This window comes from Diabrotica virgifera, chromosome 8 (genome assembly GCF_917563875.1).
Source record: "Diabrotica virgifera virgifera chromosome 8, PGI_DIABVI_V3a".
NCBI classification, from domain to species: domain Eukaryota; kingdom Metazoa; phylum Arthropoda; class Insecta; order Coleoptera; family Chrysomelidae; genus Diabrotica; species Diabrotica virgifera.
This window is the reverse complement of record NC_065450.1, coordinates 23,531,638-23,559,008: the sequence shown is the minus strand read 5'-3', so window position 1 is coordinate 23,559,008 and position 27,371 is coordinate 23,531,638. Positions and strand designations below refer to the sequence as shown.

The window sequence follows — 27,371 nt, the reverse complement described above, 5'->3', positions numbered from 1 at the left end:
TTTTATTTGTGTTTATTGCTAGCCCTACTGCTTTTGCACTCTGTTTCAACTCAACGTAGGTTTCTTCCGCTGCATTCATTGTTCTGCTCATTATGTTTATATCATCCGCGTATGCCGCTAATTGGGTAGATTTTTTTGTAAGTATGTTATTTCCACTCACCGTCAACCGTCTAATTACATATTCAAGAACAAGATTAAAAAGCGTTGGAGCCAGTCCGTCGCCTTGTTTTAGTCCTTGCGTTATCGTAAACGCATCAGTGATCTGTCCTTGAATACATACTTGTGCTTCTGTTTCTGTCATTGTCAATTGCAATAGTCGTATTAATTTTGATGGTATGCCAAATTCTTCCAATATATTAGGTAGAATTGTTCTATCTATTGAATCATAGGCTTGTTTAAAATCTACAAAGAGATTGTAAACGTCCATGTCATATTCCCATGCTTTGGCTAGTATTTGTTTAACTGTAAATAGTTGGTCAATGGTAGATCTATTTTGCCTAAACCCTGCTTGATATTCCCCGATGATTTTTTTCCGTGAGAGGTTGAAGTCTTCGATTAAGGATGTTTGTGAATATTTTGTATCCCGAACAAAGTAAAGAGATGCCTCTATAATTCTGACACAACAGTTTGTCTCCTTTTTTATGAATAGGGCAGATTATACTTTTCTTCCATTGTTGGGGGATTTCTTCTTCTATCCATATCTCTCGTATTAGCTGGTACATCTGTTGTGTCAAATTCCTTCCTCCTTGCTTGAGTGGTTCTGCCGGTATTTTATCTATTCCCGGTGCTTTATGGCTTTTTTGTATGTGGATTGCCGTTTGGACATCCTCTAGCGTTCTACAAAAATTTAAACGCAGAATGAAATACTAAATTATTATCGAGAGCCGAAAGTCCCTGAGAATAAATAAAAAGTTTCTTTTGAATGAGATATTTGAAATTAAAAATCACACTACATTTTCTCTTAGTTTTTCACCCGTGTAACTTATTAAAATAAACATTACAGAAGTTTTCAAGGACTTTCGACCCTCGGTAAGAACGTAATCTTTCATTCTGCGTTTAAATTTTTCAAAAATGCTTATTAGTTTTCTCAGGATTCAAAAAAATGAATCCCATTTAAAAAACATTGGAGCCGAAACTACGTACCCATTTCCTTAAGTGATTTGGGTTAATATATCCAGTAACTAACATAGTCACATTATGTGCCAAGTTTATATAAATGTTTTTAAGAGGCAACATCAGCGCGCGGAAAACGCGTTCCAAGATTGCAGCTTTAATATTTAATATCGTCGTCGTGGATGTGACGAGAGCTAACCCACATTTTCTCAAAAATGAGTTAACTGCAGCATCGCAATCAGAAAGAAAGGTTCCATGTTGTAGTGAAGAGAGCTAAGTGAATATGTTGTTTCATTCAAAATGGAACATTCCAAAACATGGAACCTTTCTTTCTGATTGCAATGCTGCAGGTAACTCATTTTTGATAAAATGTGTGTTAACTCTCTTCAGATCCACAGCGACGATATATTGTCGAGATATTTGGCACACATATTTGTAATACTTATGGTAAAGAATGGCGGTACTGAGCCCAATTTGAGTTAGTATGTGAAAATTACTCTTTAATTAAATAAAATATTACAAAAACGAGCCTGTAAGCTTTAATTAAGAAGAACAAAAAAATACACTTTCTTCAAATAAACTTTTTATCCCATGTCTAGATTTTGTGCCACATTATGAAATTGTGCCATATAACAGGAACTCGAACTTAACTGACTTGGCAACATTTAGCGTGCCTATAAGCATACAGCATAAGCATGAGTATAATAATTATTGTCATCACAATATTGTGCCTTAGTTTTTGATATTATATTGTCACTGTCACTGTCGTACTGCCGATTCACTGTTGCCACATTGTTGAACGTTCGCAGAACTTTCAAAAAAAATATTGAGGACGCGCTGATATAGCCTCTTAATATTTATTTTTTAACGTTAAAAATTTCCTTACCCAGATCCAAGTGCTAGCAAATGTTTCCCACTAAAACAACAACTATTGACAGATCCCTCCAGGACATCATCCAATTTTTCAAGCAGCATTACTATGCTTGTATTATTATTTTCCACGGGAAATAATTGAGTTTCTGATATGCGGTCTCCACTATGACTGTATTGATTCATGTCTGAGTCTAGTGTAAGGCTGTCTGTAGTATCCCAAATGATGATACTTTTGTCATTTGAGCCTATAAGAAAATATATAAAAATGAAATGCCTGACTAAGAGTAAAAACATGCGGAAGATACATGGATGAGCGCGGTGTAGGTCGCGATCGCGGTCGAGGTTTACATCGATGACGGGCAGAACATACCGAAGATACTTTCCGTATCCTGTTTTGGCATCGACATCGCTGTAAACCGCGATGCAAGGTCGCGAGTGTGAACGGGTGATACATCCTTGGTATGTGCGATCTCATAAGAAAATGAAGGTTTGTTTTGATATCGATGTAGCCACCGCAATCGCGACCTATGTATCTTCGGCATGTTTTTACCATTAGATTTAAATGATTACTATAATGTTATATGCATATGCTATATGAATAGCTATAAATGCAAGTGTGGCATAAGAGTGACGCAAGTGTGGCATAAGAGTGACATGAGAGTGACAAAAATTAATTAAATGGAAGAAGAAAAATCACATTGGAATTATTATTTTATAAGCAACAGCGAATATGGGATTTTACGAAGTTTGAAAAGCCTTCACTACAATAAATTGTAATGAATTTTTTATATAGGGTGAGGCAGATAACTGGCCTATTAGAAATATTTAGAGAACTAAAGGCAACAGAATCATGAAAATTGGAATGAAGGGGTTTTGAAGGGTGATCTCTTTAATGAAAATATTTTCATCAATTTTCCACTTCCGGTTATACCGGAAGTGGCTTAAAACTTCGTTTTTTTAAATAGGACACCCTGTATATTTTTACATTTTTAGATTCTACTCGATGTCTTCTTTCTTAAAATATGCAGTTTTGTAATGTTATACAGGGTAGTTTAAAAGCTAATTATGTTTTTTTTGTTAACTTCGTAGCAATTTTCAAACCCTGTAGAATTGTAGTAGTTGGATATCAAAAACTCTATTTGTGTTAAAATGATTTTTAATATAGTCTACTATTATTAAAAATTATTAGTATAGCTAAATGTTAAATTTTAGTATACAGGGTTGGTCGAAACTCGGAATGAGGATTTTCTGAATATTCTTAAATGGAACACCCTGTATTTTAGTATTGCAATGAAAAGACATTTTATGGTACTTTTTTATTTCTTAAGCATTCCCTATACCTAAATGCTTTAGTTTGTGCTTAATTGTCAATCACGCCAAGAATGTTAACTACGTAGGTATTTTGATAGCTCAACCATTATTGGCAATTTTAAAGATCAGTCAAGATTAATATGTATTTATTTCCGAAAAATTATTTGTGATTGAATATTTTCACGGCCAACCTAATAAAATTTCACGTATTTTTTGTTGAAATTAATGTTTGGCTTGAATCACCAATAACTCACAAATTAAAGCAGTTAGGTATAGGGAATGCTTAAGAAATAAAAAAGTAGCATAAAATATCAGTTCATTACGATAATAAAATATAGGGTGTTCCATTTAAGAAAACTCAGAAAATACTCATTCTGTGTTTCGACCAACCCTGTATACAAAAAAGGAAAAATTTAACTATACCAATAATTCTTAACATATTAGACTATATTAAAAATCATTTGAACATAAACAGAGTTTATTATGTCAAACTACTACAATTCTACAGGGTGTGAATTTTGCTACGAAATTAATAAAAAAAACCTAATTATCGTTTAACCTACCCTGTATAATATTACAAAAACTTATATTTTAAGAAAGAAGAAATCAAGGAGAATCTAAAAATGTAAAAATATACAGGGTGTCCCATTTAAAAAAACGAAGTTACAACCAACTTCCGGTGTAACCGGAAGTAGCAAAGAGACCAAAATATTTTCATTAAATAGTTCACACCTCAAAACCCCTGTATTCCGATTTTCATAATTTTCTTACCTTGAGTTCTCCAGATATTTCTAATAGGCCCTTTATCTGCCTCACCCTGTATAGGGTAGTGAAAAATTATGGAAACACGGTAATTTCTCTGAAACCAATGAATATATATTTACGAAATTCTAGGACCATCAATGAGATGATATTCTGCATTTCTTAGAGAACATTTCATATTAATGTGACGCCACCGTTTAGCGTATCGGCGCTATCCTGATTTTTTTTAAAGGGCAACCTAGGTGGAGTGATATATCATAGAAAACCTTATTTTTTCTTTATTATGCAATTCCAAAAAGTACCACTTATGAAAAACTCTATTATGTTGCAGTTTTATTAATCCATTAATCCAAAGTAAGTGGTTAGAAAAGATTGAATGTGAACAGACTTGTTTTCCCCTTTCTTTTGTATTTGTTGCTATTTTGCAGCAAGGATAATCAATTAGGACATTTTTAACCAATCGTGTCTATTTCCTTCTAATTACTACTTACTCTAAAACTCACCAACCCGCATGGCAGGCGTGGTGTTTTATTTTTGGTCATATTCCCTCAAATAATGTAAAGACTTAAAAAATTACCCCAGGTGATTAGGATAATCCAGAATCTCACACTGATGTATCAGTCTGTCCCACGAATTCGGATTCTGGGGGGGGGGGGAGATAAAACCTTGACTCAGAGACTACTTAAGATCAATGTCGCAACGTACAATGCTCGAAGGCTACTATCGGATGCCAAGATCACTGAAATGGAGATGGAAAAAAGCCCTGAAAGATAATCACACCCATTTTACAATCCTATTTGGTGATATGAATGCAAAAATTGGCATGAAATCCGATCCATCAGAGTTTGCACTTGGAAACTTCGGCAGCGATGGAAGAAATGAACGCGGACAAACTTTATTAAACTATCTCCTTCAGAACAAATTATATCAAATGAATAGCTTCTTTTACAAAAAACATCATAGAAGGTGGACATGGGGATGGGGAAGCTCGGATGGGAAAACGCAAAATGAAATTGACTATATAATAATTAGGTACAGACAAAAACGCTGGACGGAAGGGCCGCCCGAGAACTTTATCGTACCGATCTATTATCGTTATCGTACTAGATACTGGCATTCTATAAAAATAATAAAGTTTTTTTATGGTTCTACGCATCATTAATTCCTGCATTTGAGAAAATGTTCGATGCTATATTTCGCGGACGTGTAACAAAAAGAAGAAAACTTCTGTTGGAGTGAAAGTAAAAAGAAAGATATACTCCAACAGAAGTAAGGAAAAAGAATATAGAAAAGAACTGGTATAAAAATGAAGAGAATGTGGGGTGTGTAAAGAAAAGGGTGAAGTGACTTCTACGCTGAGAAGCCGAAGTAAGAAAAATAAAAAAATAATACTACTTTGCAGTAGTAGCACTGAAGAAAGGGGGATTAGAAGGGATAGAAGTAGCAGTGGGAAGAGACAGAGGCAAACTGAATAGAGTTGGCTAGCTATAGATGCAAGAGAGCAACTTGACACTCAAGGATGGATACGGCTCGTTTGCATGCCTGTCGAAGAACAGTAGCTCTATATAAATAGTAATGATGACTAGAAGATGAAATAATAAAATAAGAATAAGGTACTGAAGAGGAATAAGATGAATAATTTCTAAAGACGATCAAGATAAATAAATCTAACAAATCATGGGCGCCACGAAAATGATCTTCGATCATTTTCCCAGGTATCTTATACTGCTGTCAAATATTAAATATATCAAACCTGTAATAACAAACATAAAGGAATAATAAAATTCATGATATACAAAATAAATAAATATTTATTAAAATAACTACCAGATTTTTAACAATCTCTGAGTTAGACAAGCATATATCATGTAACTCTAAAATGACATAAGTTATACAAAAAGTTATATTTGAGATAATAATAATGTTACCTGTTACAAAACTTAAAGGTATAAGTACCTCTCACTAACATATAGGGTACAAAATTACATAAGTCTTCTACCAAATGGTTATAGTACGCCTGCTACGTACAACTAAAGGAAACTGACAAAGATCAAAATACTACAAATAAATAGGCCCAAGCCTCACTAAGAGAAAATACCATAATGAATAAATAAAGTTAAATATACAAATGAATAAAGTGATAGTAATGAAGTAATTAATACCGAAACGATGACCTAAATTAACCGAGAAAATGCAATGAAATAAAGTAACGACGAATTAACCGAACAATCGAAATAAAGCGAATAACAAGAAAATATTTGGGCAACAAGCAAGTAATATTACAAAATAAATTTACCCGAATTACATAAACCAATATCAAAGCAATAATAAAATATTAAAAACCTAATTTTCTCTAGGCTTATTCCTGTGCACAAGAAGTTACCGTAGATACAAAGTTTGGGAACCAAATACAATAATATACAAATATGTCATATAAAAACAAAGGTACGCTAAATCTGAAAAAAAAAATTAATAAACATAATGTATCAAATAAATGTCTGATATATAAAAACCATAGTTACTTAAAACACAACAATAAATGTTCCCAAACGACTCCAGGTTGCTGCTGCATCCTCAGAAATGAGCATCAAGATGATGCGGTCCCATGCCCTCCGTAGGCCCAGGTGGCAGGACGAAAAGGAGCTGGAATACTCCCAAAAAGCTTGTTCCCAAAAATGACTTACTCCCAATGTTGACTTGACTGTGGCTGTGGTGGTTTCCCTAGGTGGTCAAAGAAGGGGCTATGACTTCATCTTATGGTTTCTCCCAAATGGCTAAAAACACTCCCAGTTTTATTTCCCATTTTAGACATTAGCAAAAAGTAAAGGGAAGAAGAAATAATTGAGGAAACTTTTTAGAAGCATTAACATAGAAAAACCAATCATTAAAATGGAACAAAAACTAATCTCAGGTAACCTTGAACTATTTTGAGTGTGAAAACATGAACAAATAATGATGAATGTGAAATTTGAATATGATTTATCTGAGGGAATATCTGTAAAAATATATAGAATTTATAAAAATATTGGATGTTCAATAAATTTAAAACCTACAGAGAAATGATAATTATTTCCAATATTAATTGAGAATTGCATATGTTTGGTTATGTTTAACCAAAAAATATATTAATATATAATTTTCCTTGAATGAATATTCAATAATCGAAATAATCTACATAAAATCCAAATAATGAGTTGACTAAGAAATTTAACAATGAACCTAATATATCAAATGTTCCATCACAAAAAAACCAGGCTATATAAAAAAATTATTATGAAAAACTAAATATTTTACCGGGTTGATTCTTATCCAGATTCCATGAGGTGTTGAGTTACACATATGTTTCCATACTCCAGGCTCCAGATAACTTTTCACTTGGAAATTAACAAAAATGATTTAAATAGTTGAAATTATCAACCCGCCATTGGTATAACCGATTCGAACCACAGCTCACAGTCAAGTAAAGAGCATTACTCTCTCATTCAGCGAGGAAGACGTCAAACTCTCACGGAACACGAATTAAATGACAAGGAACGGTTCAACTAGGTTCCGTACAGTGTGACGTCACATGAGAAGTCCTTTACGAGAAATTAAAGAATTTAAATGGGAGGTCAAAAGAAAATAATTTTAAAAATAATTAAAGCGCTAAAAATGATATTATAACGGGTGGACCGTTACAGACGCACTATAGATGTATAGATTATTGCATAAATCAATAGAATATTATAGTCATACTTTCAGTACATTTTTCTAAGAAATTAATAGTTTACAATATTTGCATTTCATTATATTTCTTATACGCCAGTCAATGCGCGAGATTAAGAACAAGATATTACCTCCGAATTCTATCCTACTGCATGGATTTTAATGAAGTTTTGGGAGTAGCCCAATCTCCTAATTCAAAGTTTATCCTATATACTATGGCGCTTTTATCATGGGGGCGGTTCCCACCACTTCTCGGGGGTGGAACATTTTTATTTTAGAATTACATGGAGAAAAAGGAAGATTTTTAAGAAAATTTAAAAATGCATTCTAAAATTTGATCACATTTTTTACAAAAATCATTTATTTTAAACCCGTTCAACTTATTAAAAGGTATTGCAGAAGAAAAACAATGCATTTAAATTCTGGTGGATAAGAGGTTAAATGTATGTACTCCTCATTTTTCCTTAAAGTACATTAGTCATATATTTTTTTGCACCATATCTCGCTTAGTTTGAATGTAACCGACATTTAACGGTGCTCGTTTTAAAGGCATTTTCAAACACTACAAACCTATTATACACCTAAAACCTACCGTTCCTCTGTTATTTCAAGTTGAATACACCAGTTTGAGCATGTACCAAAAAACAAACACTTTACCTACCATATCTCTTTTTGTATAATAAATAGAACATTTACGAAGGAACGAATCTCTTTGTTTTTTATAATCTAAAAAATTTTTTATATAGTGTTTTTAGTTCGATACATAGTTTTTAAGGTATTCACAAAAAACTGTTCGAAAAGGTGTCATTTTTCAATGAAAATGACCAATTTTCAACTACGCGTAACTCAAAAAGTATTGACTTCTCAAAAAAAAGTATAGACCAGTTTTTGCTTAGAAATAGGTTCTCTAACCACTTCCGTGCTTGTTTTGACCAACAAATTTTCCACCCCCTTAAAGGGGCGGGAACCGCCCCAAGAAAAAAGTGCAATAATATATAGGGTAGATTTTGTTTCTAGAGCTATTCACTACTTACTGTGAAAATATCAAGTACGTCGATGAAGTAAGATGGAATTCCGAGCCCAATACCCTCATTGACTGTCCTATATAATAATAATGCTCTTATACATAATATGATCGCCTGAGAGAGGACACACAAAAGATTATAGCAAAATTTCTAATTATTGTAACTTCTCGAGTTTTTGAGCTACAGCAACGAGTTTTATGTCATTGGAAAGATAATTTTGCATTCTTTTAAAATCCGTAAAAATATACAGGGCGTATCTAAAAAAATTAAGATTTTTTTTTATTTCCAGTCCAACCGGAAGCTATATTTTTAGGTAAAATTTTTTGTGATAATAGATAATAAAGTACTATATAAGTCTGCAAAATTTTAAATTTTAGTTTCTATTACAAAGAAGTTACGGGCGCTCGAATATTTTTTTATAAAAAATTCATAACTCCTCTCCTATGGGGAGATAAGAAATCTGACTACTGTCATTCAATTTACCGATAAGATATAAAAAATATATCAAAAAATAAACAAATTCCTTCGAGCCATTTTTGAGAAAATCTAGTTCAAAGTTATGTCAAATTTTGACCCCTTAAATATAGGCAACCCATAACTTTTTCTGAAAAACGATAATATTCTTCTACTAGCCTCATCTTTAGGCTATATGACGACTTTTTCAAATTAAACTTATCTTAAGCAAGTTTTTAGATAGGTAGGGAAATGTGTCGGGTGGGCGGTCGGCCATGTTTGTCGCCATTTTGAATTTGGAAATGTCGAATTCCGCATTTCTATTTACCTGTCGATGAGCTAACTTTGAGTTAAATTTCATTCGTTTCGGTCAAAATTTGCAAAAATGGGCCCTAAGTAACCCCTCTATTTCGGCCCCCCTTTGAGAGGTTTTTTTAAAAGTTTAGTTTCTCGACAAAATTCTCTTAAACTTACTCATACTGAATTTCATCGAAATCGGTCCGGTAGTTTTTGCTGGGCGGTGGCGACATACATAGGTACGTACGTACATATACGTACATACTTCCGACATGTTTTTTTATTTGCTTTTTAGACTCAGGGGGACTCAAAACGTCAAAAAAAGTGAAATCTGAAAAAATTTTTTGCACGATCCTATAACTTTATCTATTATACTATACTACGTATGTAGTACGATAAAGTAAAAATGTATAGTTAAAGATGTCACTGTCCTAAACAGCTTCACAACAGGAAGTGATCACAGAATGATTCGCGTTTTAATAGAAATTAACATCGACACAGAGACAAATAAACTAATAAGAAAGAAACAAATAAAAGGACAAATAACTGTACATCTACAAAACAGACTCCCCACAAATGATATAAATCAGCTTAATAAAATAATTACTAAGACCATAGCAGAAGCTCGAAGGAAATGTTGTACAGGTAACAAGAGAGAAGAGAAAATCACTGCTAACACCAAACTTAAAATGGAAGAAAGAAGAGAAATGCTAAAAGATAAGAATATAGAACAACAAGGCTTAAAAAAAATAAAGAAAGAGGTTTCTAAAGCAATTAGAAAGGACATAAGGGCATATAAAAATGAGAAAATGTCGCAGACAATCGAGCATAACAAGAGTATGAAGATATTGAGAAGGAAATTAATTGACAAACAGCAGGAATGAGATTATCAGACTCAAGGGAAAAAATGGCAAACTCACGTCCAACAGAGAGGAAATGCTAGAGATAGTGGAAGACTTCTATAAAATACTATATACAAATAAACTTGACTTAAATCCGACAGAACACACAAAACAAAAATTCTGAATCGGACTTCGAAACTGGTTTCTTAACTAGTAAACAGTGTTTCCGATTAGCTCTTAGTTTTTATCAAAATTAAGGTGGTTTTACTTGTTAGAAAATTATCAAAGTTGGTATAATAGTGTATTATATAGTGCTTAATCCGATTTTGGGATCAAACTGTAAGTTAGATCATCTTTATTACTATTTTTTAATCAACAAACAGTAAACAACGGTTATAAATACCAGTAACGAGGTAATTAAGTAGCTTAATTACTAATGAACCTGTCCAAGCACAAGGGCCGTAATCAGGCAACATAGGCCCAATATGCAGGAAATTTCAGAGGAGAGATCTTCTGAACTTCAAAATTCTCAAGATGTCATTAATCCATCCAATCAATCAAAATTATATTCAACCGCTCTGACTCAACTTAACAAAAAATTCGCAAGCAAAAACCAAGCCATTTTATTCAATTCACTTCCAAATACAAAAATTGAAGATTATTTAAATGCCATAGCAACTAAAGTCGATCCCAATAAAATTCTTGCCATTTCCAGGATTGTAAATGATCGTATTTGCGTATATTTTACTACTGAAGAAACAGTCACCGAATTTTTAAGAACAGATAATGGAACAATAGTAATCAATCAGGAACGTATCCAAGCCAGGAAGTTAGTCACACCAAGCGAAAAACTGATAATTTCTAATGTCCCCCCATCAATACCTCACAGTATTATAGAGACTCAACTACAAAATTTTGCAATTCATCAAATAACTCCATTGGATTTTTTAAGAATAGGTACAACTAACTCTTTATTTAAGCATATCTTGAGTTTCCGACGCTATACTTACATTTCTCCTAAAAATCTGGAAAATATTCCTGAGTCTATATTAATTAACTATGAACAAATCAATTATCGAATTTATTTTTCACTTGAAAAACAGTCTTGTTACATTTGTAAAGAACAAGGTCATCTAGCCTCTCAGTGCAAAAAAAATACAAACACTCAAACATCTATCGAAAATTCATCACCTACTGCTCAACCAAATTATATCCAAAATTGCCACCCTATCATAACAGATGCTCAGCCAACTATCCATCCTTCACAATCTTCGCAACAATCCACCAGTCCACAATCAAAAGAAACAACCAATACTTCTCTATTTGATTCAAATCCCATTCAAACACCTATCCAGCCAGATAATGTTGAAATGAATAATCACAGCCAAAATCAACCTCCTACACCCTCTGACACTCAATCGTCTAAACGAGCGGTGTCAGAAATAACGTCTCCTTCAACATCAGTAGACCAGAACCCATTTAAAGAACCTCTGCGTAAATCTAAGAAAGCAAAAACTATTCCTGAAGATAATAAGACTTTAGCAGAAGATCTTATTAAATGCACTAGTTCTTTTTTCCAAGATAATTCTGACAACGGATATTTAACCCAGGAAGAACTAATTGATTTCTTTGAAAATGCATACGGCTCTGCAGATCCTCTCAGCATTGCAAAAACGTATACAGAAGATATCGAAGGACTACTCAATTTTTTAACTAAAATCCATCCAGCATTAACTCCCAAGTATCTGAAAAGTCGCTGTACAAGATTAAAAACTAAGATTAATAAACAGCTATTATTATCCGCTTTCTCTACTGATCACAGTGAATACAGCAGCGACGCCTCTGCTGAAATTTAAAACAACATTCAACTGTATACTGCAATGGAACCTAAATGGGTATTACACCCATTTAGAAGAACTTAAATTAATTATAGCTAAGTTTAAACCATCTGTAATATGCCTACAAGAAACCCACTTCAAAGAAGATAACTGTCATAATTTAAGAAACTATACTCCGTACTATAAGAACAGAATAACTGCTAGCCATGCTAGTGGGGGAGTAGTAATATATGTCCATAACTCATTTAATACCGAAGTAATACGTTTAAGAACTGAGTTGGAGGCAACAGCAGTATCTATAAAAGGCCCCCACAAAGTCAATATATGTAATATTTATTTTCCTCCGAACTTAGACCCGTCCATAAAAGAAATAACTGAACTCTTCAATCAAATTCCAGAACCGCGTATTATATTAGGCGATTTTAATGCCCACAATATACTTTGGGGAGGTAAAAAAACAGATTCCTTGGGACGTAAAATCGAACAAATTGTTACAGATTCTAATATGAATATCCTTAACGATGGAAGAATCACAAGGTTCAATATTTCCACCGGCAATGGATCCCCAATAGATTTATCCCTCTGTGACCCTGTCTTACAACCAACTCTGTCGTGGGATGTGACATCCCATTTGCATGGAAGCGATCATTTTCCTATCCTAATTACGAACAATAACCATATCTCCTCATCAATTCCATCCAATAAATGGTGTCTGAAAAATGCAGATTGGTCTCTATATTCCTCTTTAATTTCACAAAAAATTTCTCAGTTGGTTCAGCTCTTTGATACAGACATTGATATTAACTCCAAAGTACTCCATCTCGTACAGTTTTTAACGTCAATAGCTCACGAGTCCATAGGTTATTCAAAATTTCCAAAAAAACGTGCTCCAGTCCCGTGGTGGAATTCCCACTGCGAAGCAGCAATTAAAGAGTCAAAAAAGGCGTTTTATAAATTAAGAAGGCACCCAACTTTAAATAACCAGCTAGAATTCAAAAGATTAAGGGCGTATTGTAGATACACCTTAAAGAAGAGTAAGAGAGAAGCCTGGGAAAATTATGTATCATCTTTAAATTCATCTACCCCGACTTCTGAGGTTTGGCAAATGATAAGCAGAATGTACGGGAAAAAATCATTTAACACCATTCATTACCTAGAACATCATAACCATATTTATTCAACTAAGCAAGAAATAGCCTCCGTACTAGCAAACGTATACCAACAACATAGCAGTGACGAAAATCTATCTACAAGTTTCCTAGCCCATAAAAATAAATTTAATAATGCATGTATAAATCTTGATGACCACAATAATTTACCTCTAAATGCCATATTTACGATGGATGAACTGTTAGAAACTTTAAACAAAGTTAAAGACACTAGCCCAGGGCCTGACAACATCCCTACGACATTTTTAAAAGCTATGCCAACGGAAGGAAAACAATATCTTTTGGATCTTTATAATTTCATTTGGACAAATAATGTTTTCCCCATTGATTGGTACGATTCCATTATTGTACCAGTTCTTAAACAGGGCAAGAATAAATCGGACCCAGAGTCTTACCGACCAATCTCCCTAACATCTAATATGTGCAAAGTACTTGAAAAAATGGCAAGCAACCGACTAATGTGGTACCTAGAAGATCGACAGCTACTTAGCCCTATACAAAGTGGATTTAGAAAGTCCAGATCTACATTAGACAACATAGTGGATATTGAATCTGTAATTCATGAGTCATTTGGATGTGGTCAAGAATATCTGGCTGTATTTTTTTATATAACGCGTGCATATGATACAATCTGGAGATCAGATATCATAAGAATCCTGTCAAGTTGGTCGATTAAAGGAAATATTATCAAGTTTATTAATAATTTTTTATATAGGCGAAACTTCAAAGTTCGAATAGACAACTTTCTTTCAGACTCTAAAATCCAATTAAACGGTATTCCTCAAGGGTCTACTCTTAGTGTTGCACTTTTCCTTATTGCCATCAATGACATCGCTAAGTCACTTAGCCCATTAGTCAAAGCCCGTCTATTTGCTGATGATCTTGTTATATTCTGTCGTGGTAAAAATATATCAACAATGACGACCCATATACAGCAAGCCATTTACAAACTAGAGAATTGGTCGAATACTACTGGCCTAGAATTTTCACCCACTAAAACGAAAGCAATGATCTTCAGTAAAACTCCAAAGAAACAAGTAAATCCACCGAAACTCTTCCTAAAAAATTTACCAATAAAGTATTCAGAATCGATTAACTTCTTGGGAGTAAAACTGGATAGCCGACTATCTTGGCAAGACCACATCCACTCTCTCCGTCTGTCAGTTCAAAACGGCCTTAACTTAATGAAAAGTATCTCTCATAAACAATGGGGTGCCGATTTCCAAACTCTTATGACTGTATACAAAACCCTAATTCGTTCAAAACTAGATTATGCTGCTGTTGCCTACAACTCAGCCAAAGGTTCACTATTGAAAGTGCTAGACACAGTTCATAATTCAGCAATTAGAATTGCACTGGGAGCACACTACACAAGCTCAGTTGAGTGTATGTATGTTGAATCAGGCGAACCATCCCTTCAACTCAGGAGAGAATACCTTAGCCTCATGTATGCCTTAAGAGTATCAACTAACCCACATGTACCTGTTTATAAAAACACATTTACAGATAGATTTCCATCGACATTTAATTGTGGGAAAAGATTGGATCCTCCGTTTTATCATCGAGTGAGAGCAACGTTACAGAGCTTAGACACAATAATTCCACACACTTACAATACTTTTAAAGTCAGCCAACACATATTACCATGGACAATTGCTCTCCCTGCTTGTAATACAAACCTATCTGCATTCAAGAAAGGTGACACACCAGCAAAAATCTTCAATCAGAGATTATTAGAGATATTAAATGGTTTTAATGATCACATCCATATTTATACCGATGCATCCAGATCTGCAAATGGAGTAGGAGCGGCTTTCACAACAGATAACTATAACAGTTCCTACCAGCTCCCTCCCCAAACCTCCATATTCTCAGCTGAACTCTTTGCTATCCTCCAGTCATTAAAGTTTGTTAACACACATGACATCAAATTCTCAATAATCATTAGCGATTCCCTAAGTGCATTAACGGCCTTGAGGCGGGTATACCCCAAACATCCTATCCTCCTCTTAATTAAGGCGGAACTCTTGATATGCCAACAAAATCAAAGATTAGTTCAGTTCCTCTGGGTACCATCACATTGCGAGATAAGTGGAAATGATAAAGCTGACACATTAGCAAAAAATGCGAGTGAGAATCCCTTAACAGACATCATAACTACTTGCGTTCATACTGATCTAAAGCAATATTTTAAAAACAAGATCATGACAAAATGGCAAACAAATTGGAACGAATCAAACTCTACATTAAGAACGATCAAACAAAGTATATCACCGTCGAAACATCCTACAAAGAGAAGAGACCAAGTGCTCATGTCCAGATTGCGACTTGGTCATACGAAGATCACCCACGACTTTTTATTAAAGAAGGAAGCCCCTCCGATGTGTTATGTGTGTGATAGTGAACTAACAGTGCAACATATAATAATAGACTGTCCCCTCTACGTTATAGAACGGCAACATCAACAGTTACCAACTACAATTAAAGATTGTTTAAGTGAAAGTAATTCATGTAAGACTCTTAATTTTTTACGTACTATAGGACTCATTAACCAAATTTAATATACCTAAATTTTGTAATTTGATGTAAATACAGTTCATTGCTAATAACCCTTGTGGTTGAAGCAAATTGTAAATAAAAAAAAAAAAAAAAAATTCTGAATCAAAGTTAAGAGGAAATTCCCGATATATCAAAGGCTGAAATCTATGATGCTTTAAAGAAAATGAAACATAACAAAGCACCAGGAGAGGACGGATTAGTGGCAGACGCGCTAAAAATAAGACTGCTGTCTTCAGGGCAATCAGACACCTCTTCAATATGCTTAGAAAACCAAGCCATACCTGCTGAATGGAATAATTCTATAACGCTCCTTATACATAAAAAAGGAGATCAAACAGACCTCGAAAACTATAGGCCAATTAGTCTTCTAAACCACCTGCATAAATTGTTTGCTCGAATAATCACTGCCAGAATAGAGAACAAAGTAGAAACATGCCAACCAAGAGAACAGGCAGGTTTCCGCCCTGGGTATGGTACAAATGACCATCTAACTTGCCTAAAGGTCCTAATCGAAAAAACTGTGGAGTACAACCGGCCGCTAGTTCTAGTATTTGTTGACTACAAAAAAGCCTTTGATACTATCGAGATGGTAGCCATCTTAAGAGCTTTGAGAGATTGTGGAATCGACTACCGATATTCCAACGCTATTCAACATATATATACAAATGCCACAACAGCAATAAACCTGCATACCCAAACTCAAAAAATAAAACTAAAACGGGGAGTTAGACAAGGAGACAACATGTCACCAAAGCTATTCAATGCCGTAATGCAGCATCCAGATGTTAGAATGGAGAACAGAGGTTTGAATGTCAATGGCGAAAGGCTGAACCACCTACGATTTGCAGATGACATAGTTTTAATAACCGACGACTTAAAGGAAGCCCACGAAATGCTGCAAGAACTATACCGAGTTTCTCAAAAAGTAGGGTTGGAAATAATTTGGGAAAACTAAAATGATGACCAATTTAATACCTAGCTGACCATTGAAATTAGAAAACTGCCATATCGAAACAGTTGACAAATACATCTATCTGGGCCACGAAATACAAATAAGTAGAGACAATAGGTAGAGATACAAGTATAAGTAGATACAATTATTATTTAGAAGATGTCCAATGTCTGGGGCGAATTTAAATTTTTGTATTGACATGATTTATAGAATAATTGTTGGCAACTTATTATGTATTTGTCTTGTACTATATATTATTTTTGTTTGTAATTGTAGTGTTGTAATATTTATTGTATTTTTTGACATGCCCTATGCATAAGTGTATGTAACCAAGGGTTAATAAAATTATCTATCTATCTATCTATCTAACCAAACAAGCGACTTATCTAAAAGAATAGCTTTAGCATTGGCAGCGTGTGGCAAACTAAGAGACGTGTTCAAGGAAAACATCCCAATAAAGCTAAAAAGAAAAGCAATTAACCAGTGCGTACTTCCGGTGCTCACTTATGGAGCTGAAACACTGACATTGACTAAAGCATCAATAAAAAAATTACAAGTTGCACAACGAAAAATGGAGAGAACCATGCTTGGCCTAACTTTGAGACATAGAATACGAAATGATGAGTTACGGCGAAGAACTGGAGTGGAAGACATCATAAAACTCATTACGAAGTTGAAGTGGAGATGGTCAGGACACGTCGCAGGACAGAGAGACAACAGATGGACAAAGAAGATTCTAGAGTGGCGGCCAAGGGCAGACAAGCGAAGTCGTGGAAGGCCACCTACCAGATGGACCGACAACATTAAAAGAATAGCGACAAACTGGATTGCGGCTGCGTAGGACAGAGAAGGGTGGAGACATCTTGAGGGGGCCTATGTCTGACAGTGGACAAATTTGGCTGTGTGATGTGTCTCATAGACAACTTAATTATATTTATTTATGATAAAATCCACTCCACCCCTTGGGGTAGGGTGGGGTTAACTTTAAAATCATAAATGGGAACCCCCAGTTTTTATTTCAGATTTCTATTATTGCAGATTTAGATTTCTTACGTAAAAATAAGCAACTTTTTTCGAGAGATTTTGTCGAATTAGAGATAGATGGCGCAGTGGCGGCTCGTGGCCGTAGAGACAGGGTCGGCAAGGTTTTTTTGTCTCCTCATACAGGTATACCATCAAACTAAAACGCTTAAATCATCATAGGAGATTTTATTTTTTTTTAATTGATGTACTTGACGTTATCTCTTGTTTCATGGTGTTTACACAATACGTGTTGATTCTTTTGAGACAAGATAAATCCCGTTTATTTCAGGCAGAAATTGGTGGTAATAAGAAAATTGATGAACAGTTTGTTGTAATGGATTGCAGTACTTACTATATATAATTTTACATACATATATTTTGCAACTTATCCCACTTTCTGAAAATATTTGGATCGGCATAATTTTTAAGTACCTAACTTGTAATAATAAATATCTTAAAAATTCCTTGGCGAAAGTAACTTTTAAATTTTGAATCGTCAAAGAGGTCAAAAATTTGCAAATCTTCAAAACTCGAAAAAACGAGTATCTATTTGCATATAATAGTAGGTATCCAAAATTTCAAGATATACCTACTCGTTTTTCGAGATATGTATCATGTCGTTGTCTTTTTTGGGATGGTTCGAAAATATCAAGCTAATCCTAAATGTAATTGCGTATGTATTGGAAACTACTATCATTACGAAAATCTCTGAGATTTTGCACCAGCTTTCGCATTCTATTTTTGGAATAAATAACGTCAACTTGGGCAAACTCGGTCTTGAAAATATTTAAAAGAATATTAAAAGAGTAATTATTTAATAAAGTTCTCAAACCGATTGCTTCACGGATCGAGGTATGGCCACTTTCAAAATCGTCGCCTTCAATAATAAAATCAAAAACTTCCGAAAGCTGTTCACGAAAATCTGCTACAGATACTAAAACTACCAGAGATAATCTGCTTAGATAAAACTAACTGAGATTTAAAATTTCATCGCGTCTGACAAACTGTTTGCTTTTTTTCGAAACAAATTTGTTCTAAACCAGTAATCCGTTTAGGTGAGCTAAACTGGCAAGAAAAGGCGATATTCTTTATTTTTTACAAGTATCATGCAAAACTAAATTCATTATATGCGCATAATAGTGAGTAAATAACGCTTGTGATGCAATAGTTTTAAGTTTTGCCTGGAGACCATTCAATTCACCACACATCACAGCAACGCCGTCGTAAGATTGCCCCAGTTTGCCCTACCAATTTATTTTTGATATCAAAAAATTTCAATCTGTTCTTTAAAACACAAAAATATATTTTGCCTTATTGCTTTTACTCACGTCTCTAAAACCTAAAAACCTCTCATAAATATTACCACGTAACGCGTATCGAACAAAAATAATTGATAATTGTGAATGACATGATAATCAGAAGTTTCATCTACTTCCAGCGAAAAGCAAATGGTTTTCTAAATCTCAGATTCAATAACGTTATTCAAAATGTAACTATTTGATTATATGTATTAGTTCATTCTGTATTACGAATAGGTACACTTCGAATCAGAAAGTAAATATTTCTAAAACAATTTTATTCATCCTCTATAATTACTTTGATTTTTAACAAATGCTTCGATCCATCATGTCCACTAAATGATAATTCCTGACAACTTAAAAAAAATTACAATATTAACTAAACGACGTAAAACGGCGTGATTATTTTTAAACATTTCTGCCGATGCGAAATGAAACACCGACCGGCAGATCGGTGATGTGCCGTACCTGCCGCTTTAATGCCTACGGAGAGAATGCATGTTCGCTTGCTCATCGACTTGTTATTTCGTTGAGTTTTACGTGTAAATCGTCAAGCTACGGATGAGTTGGGCTCGGCTAGCCGAAAAGTCAGATGAATGGCTCGGATCATTCATTTTTTGAGAAGTGTGTTATGCGCAGGGTTCTCTTAACGCACGGATTGATCAAATCCTTTTAAAAACCATGAATAAAATTTAGTCTGTATTATCTGACAGATTTTTTTTACTTCACAGATACAAATATTAAAAAAATCTATATCTATAAACGTGTGGGTCGGCGCTGCCGACCCTGCCGACCCTGACCGGCCGCCACTGAGATGGCGCTATAATCGGAAAAAATGATTTATCGTAATCCCGTAGGTAAATTATAGAAACGGTCTAATATCTGGAGGAATTCACTTCCAAATAAAAAACCAAAAAATACGTTTAATATTTTTTAAAAACCTATCGAAGGACACCAGACACGACCCCCACTCCATACCGTGGTGGTGGGGTAGAGGTAACTCTAAAATCAAAAGGAACTCCCGTTTTTTATTGCAGTTTGGATTCCTCATGAAAAAATAAGTAACATTTATTCAAAATATTTTTTAGAATTGTTGATAACCGGCACTAATAAATCGTATTTTTCCGATTATACCGCCATCTATCAACAATTCTAAAAAATGTTTCCAATTAATATTAAGTACTTATTTTTTCATATTTATCATCCAAATGTGCAATAAAAATAGGGGGTTCATATTTAATATTTTAAAGTTACCCCCACCCCACCTCCAGAGAGTGGTTTTAAAAGTCATGTTTGGTGTTATTTCTCGGGATATTAGACTGTTTCTATAATTTACCTATGGTTTCACGATAAATCGTTTTTTCAGATTGTAGCGTCAGTTATCCAGAATTCGAAAAAATGTCTTGAATAAAAGTTGCTTACTGTTACGTAAGGAATCCAAATCTTCAATAAAAACTGGGGGTTTCCATTTAAGATTTTAAAGTTAGGAACCCCCAACCCACCTTCAGGGGGTGGAGTGGGCGGTCATGTTTAATGTCATTCGATAGATTTTTTAAAAATATTGTATAGGTGTATTTTTCAGTTTTTCGATCCGATGTTCATTTCGCGAAATATTCGACCGTTCCGTTATTTTGGGACACCCTGTATATAAGTTATAATCTAATTTGCTACGATAGTAGTAATATACTAACGCCACAGAAATAAAATATAAAAAAAATTTTTCTAGCATACTGTACTTACCAGAAGCTATAATTGAAAGATCCTTGGAAATAGTGGCACAATTAACATATCTATTATGTCCATCTAGAGAAGCCACGCAATTGCCTTCGTTGTCCCAAACTTTGACTAGTTTATCTACACTTGTCGACACCAGGTACTCTCCATTGTGGCTGTAGCGTACACACGTCACCGAAGAAGTGTGGCCATCGTATACATCGAAGAGCTCTAATGCAATTTCACTTGCGGTTGAGGTTTTGTTTTTCACTATAAATTTGGCTGTTATTATCCATATTTTGATTTCGTTGCTGTTTCCGCTTGATGCGAGTTTGTACTGTCGTGTTAAGGGGTTATTTTCTGCAAAATATTTACTCCTTTAAATTTTTAATCATGGCGAATAGACATTGACTCCGAAGCCAATAATGCTCAAACACACACACACACACACACACACAAATTTTTAATCAAACATACATAAAAATACAAATACACTGTTTTCTTGGTTTATGTACTATTTTCCTGACGTCTACTACTGCATCAGACATGACAAAGGCGATGTCAACTGTAGTTACTGTCTTCCACTGACTATTAGGTTAGTCTACGAAAAGAGAATGGATCGATAATGGTAACTAAAATATTGCCGAAACATCTTGTGCTAAACTAAAATCAACTTCTGAATATACCCAATTATTACTCATACTGTATTCTTCTAAATTAGTGTTGCCCAAATGCAATAACAAGACGAGACTTGAGACAGTCTTGGTTTAGGTCTTGCACCAATACACCTGGTCTTGGTCTTGGTCTTGGTCTTGGTATTGCGCTCCTTGTCTTGGTCTTGGTCTTCATCCTGCAGCAAGAGTCTTAGAACACACTGGCAAGAACACACTGGAAACAGAAAGCACAAAACAGAAGCGAATGGAGGAAATTGGAGAAAGCCTATGTTCAAAATTAGACGAATTAAAGGGCAAAAGAAGAAGTAGAAAATGTTAGCATGCGCCGACAATGAAGTCTAAAAGTTTTGGACGTAATGGTGTGTCAAGGAGCGTATGTGGATCGGAACACCACGTAACCATGGCAAAGGTGTTAGTTAAATACTGGGAAAATAACAACAACCATCAATGTGACCAAACCATGCTAGGAAATATGAGTGTGAAAAATGATATAGGAAAGTCTAAAAAATTAATTCACCTAATTTTTGTACAAACTACAGATAGAAAACTATAGGAACGACACTGTCAAATAAAAAACTGTATACATAACACAGCACAAGAGGACATTGGGTACTGTACTCACTGGAATATAGTAAGATAGGTCATATTTATCGAAATAGGAAACTTTAAAAACTGTGACCAAAAGATAAAACGAAACATGGGATAAAAAATGTGAAGAAATAAATAGATATATAGGTGGAACTCGAGTATCTACAATAATAAATTTAATAGGAAACAAAAGACAAATTACAAAGGAACAGGGAGACTAAACCTCATAAGTATTTCAGAGTGGGAAGAATACTACAAATCCCTTTAGACGGAAGAATAAACGAAGACGAAGTACAGCCAATCTGTGTGGACGAGCTAAAACGAATAGTAAGAAAACGAATAACTGGAAAGCACAGTACCTGGAAACATCTCCATTGAATTCATAAAACTCGGACCGTCAATATTAACATAATTATTGGCAGAGATCTCCAATAAATTTCCACATAAACAAGATTAGCATGTATTAGCTCTATCCGGAAAAAAGGAGACAAAAAGGAGTGTAAACATTACAGAGCTACAAGCGTTATAAGCTCATTAGGTTGGGGAGGTTGTACAGTCGATTGATAAAAGAACGAATCGAAAACCAATATGAGGAAATATAAATCAGAATGGATTCATATTAATAATATTAATAATATAATCTATATTTAATAGAAACTTACTATCGAACGTGATATGTTTGTTAACATCTACGGAAAGTACTCCCATATCTTGAGCATTATCTATTTTCGCCATCGGAACACAAGGAGATTCGTTGGCAGTGTCTACTAAGTCCTGAGTATTCCAGACCATGATCATTTCTAGTGAACATGCACTGATCAAATAGTAGGAATCTGGTGTGAATGCCAATGATTGCGTAGTCCCCTGGTGGTCAAAAATAGTTCTAAAACAGAAAGTAAATTGGTAAGAAAAGGTAAGATTTCAATTTTGATAAGTAATTTCACGATTTCACTATTTTGTAAAAGGATATGGTACTAGAGCGGCATTATTTACTACACAAATACTCATAAAACGGTAGCGAGATGTCAATCGTGACGTATTCATGTGTCTAGTATATTTTGATAATGTCTTCGCCAAAATACTTCACAAAAGGCTTGCAAACTTATTACGGAACACAGAAATAGATGACCAGGATATGAGAATTATTACAAATTTATACCGATATCCAAAAGCCATAATACTAGTAGACCAACAAGAATCTAAAAAGATACCTAATAGATAAGAAGAGGAGTACAACAGGGATGTGTACTATCTCCTCTACTTTTTAATATGTGTTCAGAAGATATAATTAAAATGCACTAGAATACATCACCAAAAGGAGAAGACATTAACAAAAACATCAATAATAACCTTCTCGAAGCCGGACTACAGGTCGCAAAGAAAACCAGAACTAAAAAAGAAAAAATAAGCAACGAAACTATACAACTAGTGAAGGAAAGAAGACAACTACTAGCGCAAAACAAACGCCATACTCAAGAATACATAGAACTTAATAAAACAATCAGAAAAGAACTAAAACGCGACATACAAAAATGGAACGAGAACTTAATAGAGCGAGTCATTGAAAATAACAGAGACTTAAAATGTTTAAGACCCGCACTGGGTGTTCAAAAATCATCAAAATTAAAGATGCCAATAGTAATGAAGAGAAAGACAAATATGAAATAACAAAAATAGTTGAAGACTTCTACAAAACCTTGTACAGCTCGCAAAGCCAGCCTAATGAATTAACAAAGATGAACGTCCAAAGAAAAATAAAAAACGTGGGATCAGAAGTACTACCAAATATAAAGGGAATCGAAATAGAAAGAGATTTAAAAGAACTAAAAAACAATAGAGCTCCAGAACACGACGGTATAATTGCCGATCTCTTGAAAACAAACAAAACAGTAACAATCCCTATACTAACAGAGCTATTTAATAAATGTCTCCATAATTGCAAGGTCCCTAAAGACTGGAACGAAAGTCTAGTTAGTAATGCTTTTACACAAAAAAGGGGACAAATGTGACCTACAGAATTATAGACCTATATCGTTGCTCAGTCAAGTATACAAACTATTTATGAGAATTATTAACAACCGGTTGACCTACAAAATGGACAATTAACAACCACTGAAACAGGCTGGCATTCGCAAAGCATATAGTACATTAGACCATCTGCTGACAATGAGAACATTGATAGAGAAGGCAAATGAAAACCAACTACCCGTATTTCTTGCCTTCGTAGACTATGAAAACGCGTTTGATAATTTCGAGTTGTGGGCCATAGAACAAGCTAGTAATAATTGTAGAATAGATTCGAGATATAGACAACTAATACAATGAAAATGCAACTATGATAGTACAACTAGACGAAAATACAAATCCCATCTCCATTAAGAGAGGCGTGAGACAAGGAAACGTAATATCGCCAAAGCTTTAAAATAATGACAAACACAGATGACGCCAGACGTATAACTATAAATGGCAGTGAGATAGAAAAAGTCCAGGAATATACAGGGTGAGTTTTTAGCGGGATCGGTCGATAACTCCATTATGGTATAGAATATCGAAAAAAGTTATTTAAAAAAAATGTAGGCATTGATATTCTCTAGGCTTGGAAAATATGTCCATTTCTACAGGGTGATCAATAACTGCGTGGTATATCAAACATATAATTTTTTAAATGGGACACCCTATATATTTTCTCATATTTATATTCCTCTCATAATTCCTGTTCATATAATATAGGGTTTTGCATTACTATACAGAGTATTTAACAAGTTATGACCATCTTTATTTCGAAATCCCTATGAGATTAACACCATGTATGTAAAGAAGTAATTCATAAACCATAATTTATTTTGTGTAATAAGATAAACAATGTTCTGTAGTTTTTAAATTAAGTTTAACTGAAATCATTGACGAATATTTGTATACAGGGTGAACTACAAAACCAAATTAAGACTTTCTCAAATTTTTTAAAAGGATCGCCCTATATTTTATTTTTTAGAAATATTGTACTTATGATATTCTTTCATTTTTATATAGCATTCCCTATATCTAAACTCGTCAGATTCCGAGATATTTTCAGTTTACTTCAAATTTCGGAAATACATTCAATGTTTCTACTAAAATTACATAAGTTAGTATTGAGTGATAATAGTACCTATAACAAAATTATTTTAATTCAATAAATAACTAACACACAATATAAACCATAACAATATGCAATAAATGTATCAATAGATATGATATTAAGGAATTATCATATTATTTCCCTAATATACAAGAATCGTAAAATTCCTACAAAAAAAATATGTCTTGTGAGTAGTAATATAACAAGATTATTTTTATGTAATAAACAACTCAAACAAAACATAAATCAAAACAATATACAACTGATGTAACAGTTTTTAGGTTGTTATATCAACAGTATTTTAAGCCAAGAAGTTTTTAGTAACACATTCCTAATTGCAGATTGTGACGCGCAGTTATTAATACTATAATTTTCATACTAAGTTTCATTAATATGCATCAAGAAATCCCTACTTTGTTAACAATCGTAGTCAAACTAGGTGATCTATAAATGTTAAAGGTGCTATTTTTTGCGATTATTTGATTGGCCCACATTGTTTTTGGCGGTTGAGGTTTTTACACGACTGTGTAAACTGTTACACAATACTTATTTATTAAGTTATTTCTACTTATTAAAAATTGAATATATTTCCGGCAAATGAAGAAAACTAAAAATATCTCAGAAAATAAGAAGTTTAGGTATAGGAGATGCTATATAAAAATGAAAGAGTATCATAAATACAACATTCCTAAAAAATTAAATATGGGGTGATCTATTTAAAAAAATTGAGAAAATCGTAATTTGGTTTTGTAGTTTAAAAGTGCTTATAACATTGAATGTTTTACTAAAAACTTCTTGGCTTAGAATACTGTTGATATAACAATCTAAAAACTGTTACATCTGTTGTATATTGTTTTGATTTATGTTTTACGTGAGTTATTTATTGAATAAAAATAATCTTGTTATATTATTATATACAAGACAATTTTTTTTTGTAGGAACTATACTAACTTGGTACATTCACTGCATATTGTTATGGTTTATATTTTGTGTTAGTTATTTATTGAATAAAAATAATTTTGTTTAATTATCACTGAATGCTAACTTATTTCTACTAGAAAATGAATGCATTCCCGAAATTTGAAGACAACTTAAAATATCTCGGAAAGTAATGAGTTTAGGTATAGGGAATGTCATATAAACATGAAAGACTATTATAAACACAATATTTAAAAAAATAAAATATAGGGTGATATATTTAAAAAAATTAAGAAAGTCGTAATTTGGTGTTGTAGTTCACCCTGTATACAAATAGCTGTCAATGATTTCCATTTAACTTAACTTAAAAACTACAGTATATTTTTTATCTTATTATGTAAAACAAATTATTGTTTACGAGTTACTTCTTTATATACACGGTGTGAATCTCATAGGAATTTCGAAATAAAAATGGTCATAACTTGATAAATACTTTGTATAGTAATGCAAAACCCTATATAGTATGAACAAGAATTATGAGAGGAATATAAATATGAAAAAATATATAGGCTGTCCCATTAAAAAAATTATATGTTTGATTATATGTTTGATAAAGAATATCATTGCCTACATTTTTTCTAAATAACTTTTTTCGATATTGTATACCGTAATGTAATTATCGACCGATCCCGCACTAAAAACTCACCCTGTATCTACCTAGGCGAAATCCTGAAACTTGACAAAGAGAACCAAAGTGCGGAAATTACTAGGAGATCAAGATTAGCATGGGCAGGATTTGGAAAACTTAGTTGGATACTTAAGAACCGCAAAATACCCCAATACTTGAGGAGCAAAGTGTTCAACCAGTGCATCCTTCCTATCATGACATATGGATGTCAAACCTGGACCCTAACCAATGAATAAACTAGCTACAACAGAAAGAGCAATGTTAGATGTTAGATATACGACTGTCAGATAAAAAGAGGAATGACTGGGTAAGATCAAAAACAAAAGTCGAAGACATAACAACAAAAGTTGCCAAACTTAAATTGAGCTTCGCAGGCCACACTGCTAGACCAAAAGGCCAACGTTGGAATGCAACAATTATAACATTGGAGACCTTACCAAAGTAAACGACCG

At 33.7% G+C, this 27,371-nt stretch overlaps 1 protein-coding gene across 2 annotated transcripts in view; it reads right to left on the bottom strand.

The window, feature by feature from the left end:
• Positions 1-27,371, bottom strand: part of LOC126890402 (WD repeat, SAM and U-box domain-containing protein 1-like) — a 205,759-nt gene that overhangs the window by 59,868 nt on the left and 118,520 nt on the right. For both annotated transcript variants that reach the window (XM_050659298.1, XM_050659299.1), the window contains exons 5-7: positions 22,858-23,078; positions 20,961-21,293; positions 2,000-2,231 (exon numbers count right to left, since the gene is read on the bottom strand). In XM_050659298.1, coding sequence (XP_050515255.1) covers positions 2,000-2,231; positions 20,961-21,293; positions 22,858-23,078 — 786 coding nt within the window. The remainder of the gene's footprint in view (positions 1-1,999; positions 2,232-20,960; positions 21,294-22,857; positions 23,079-27,371) is intronic.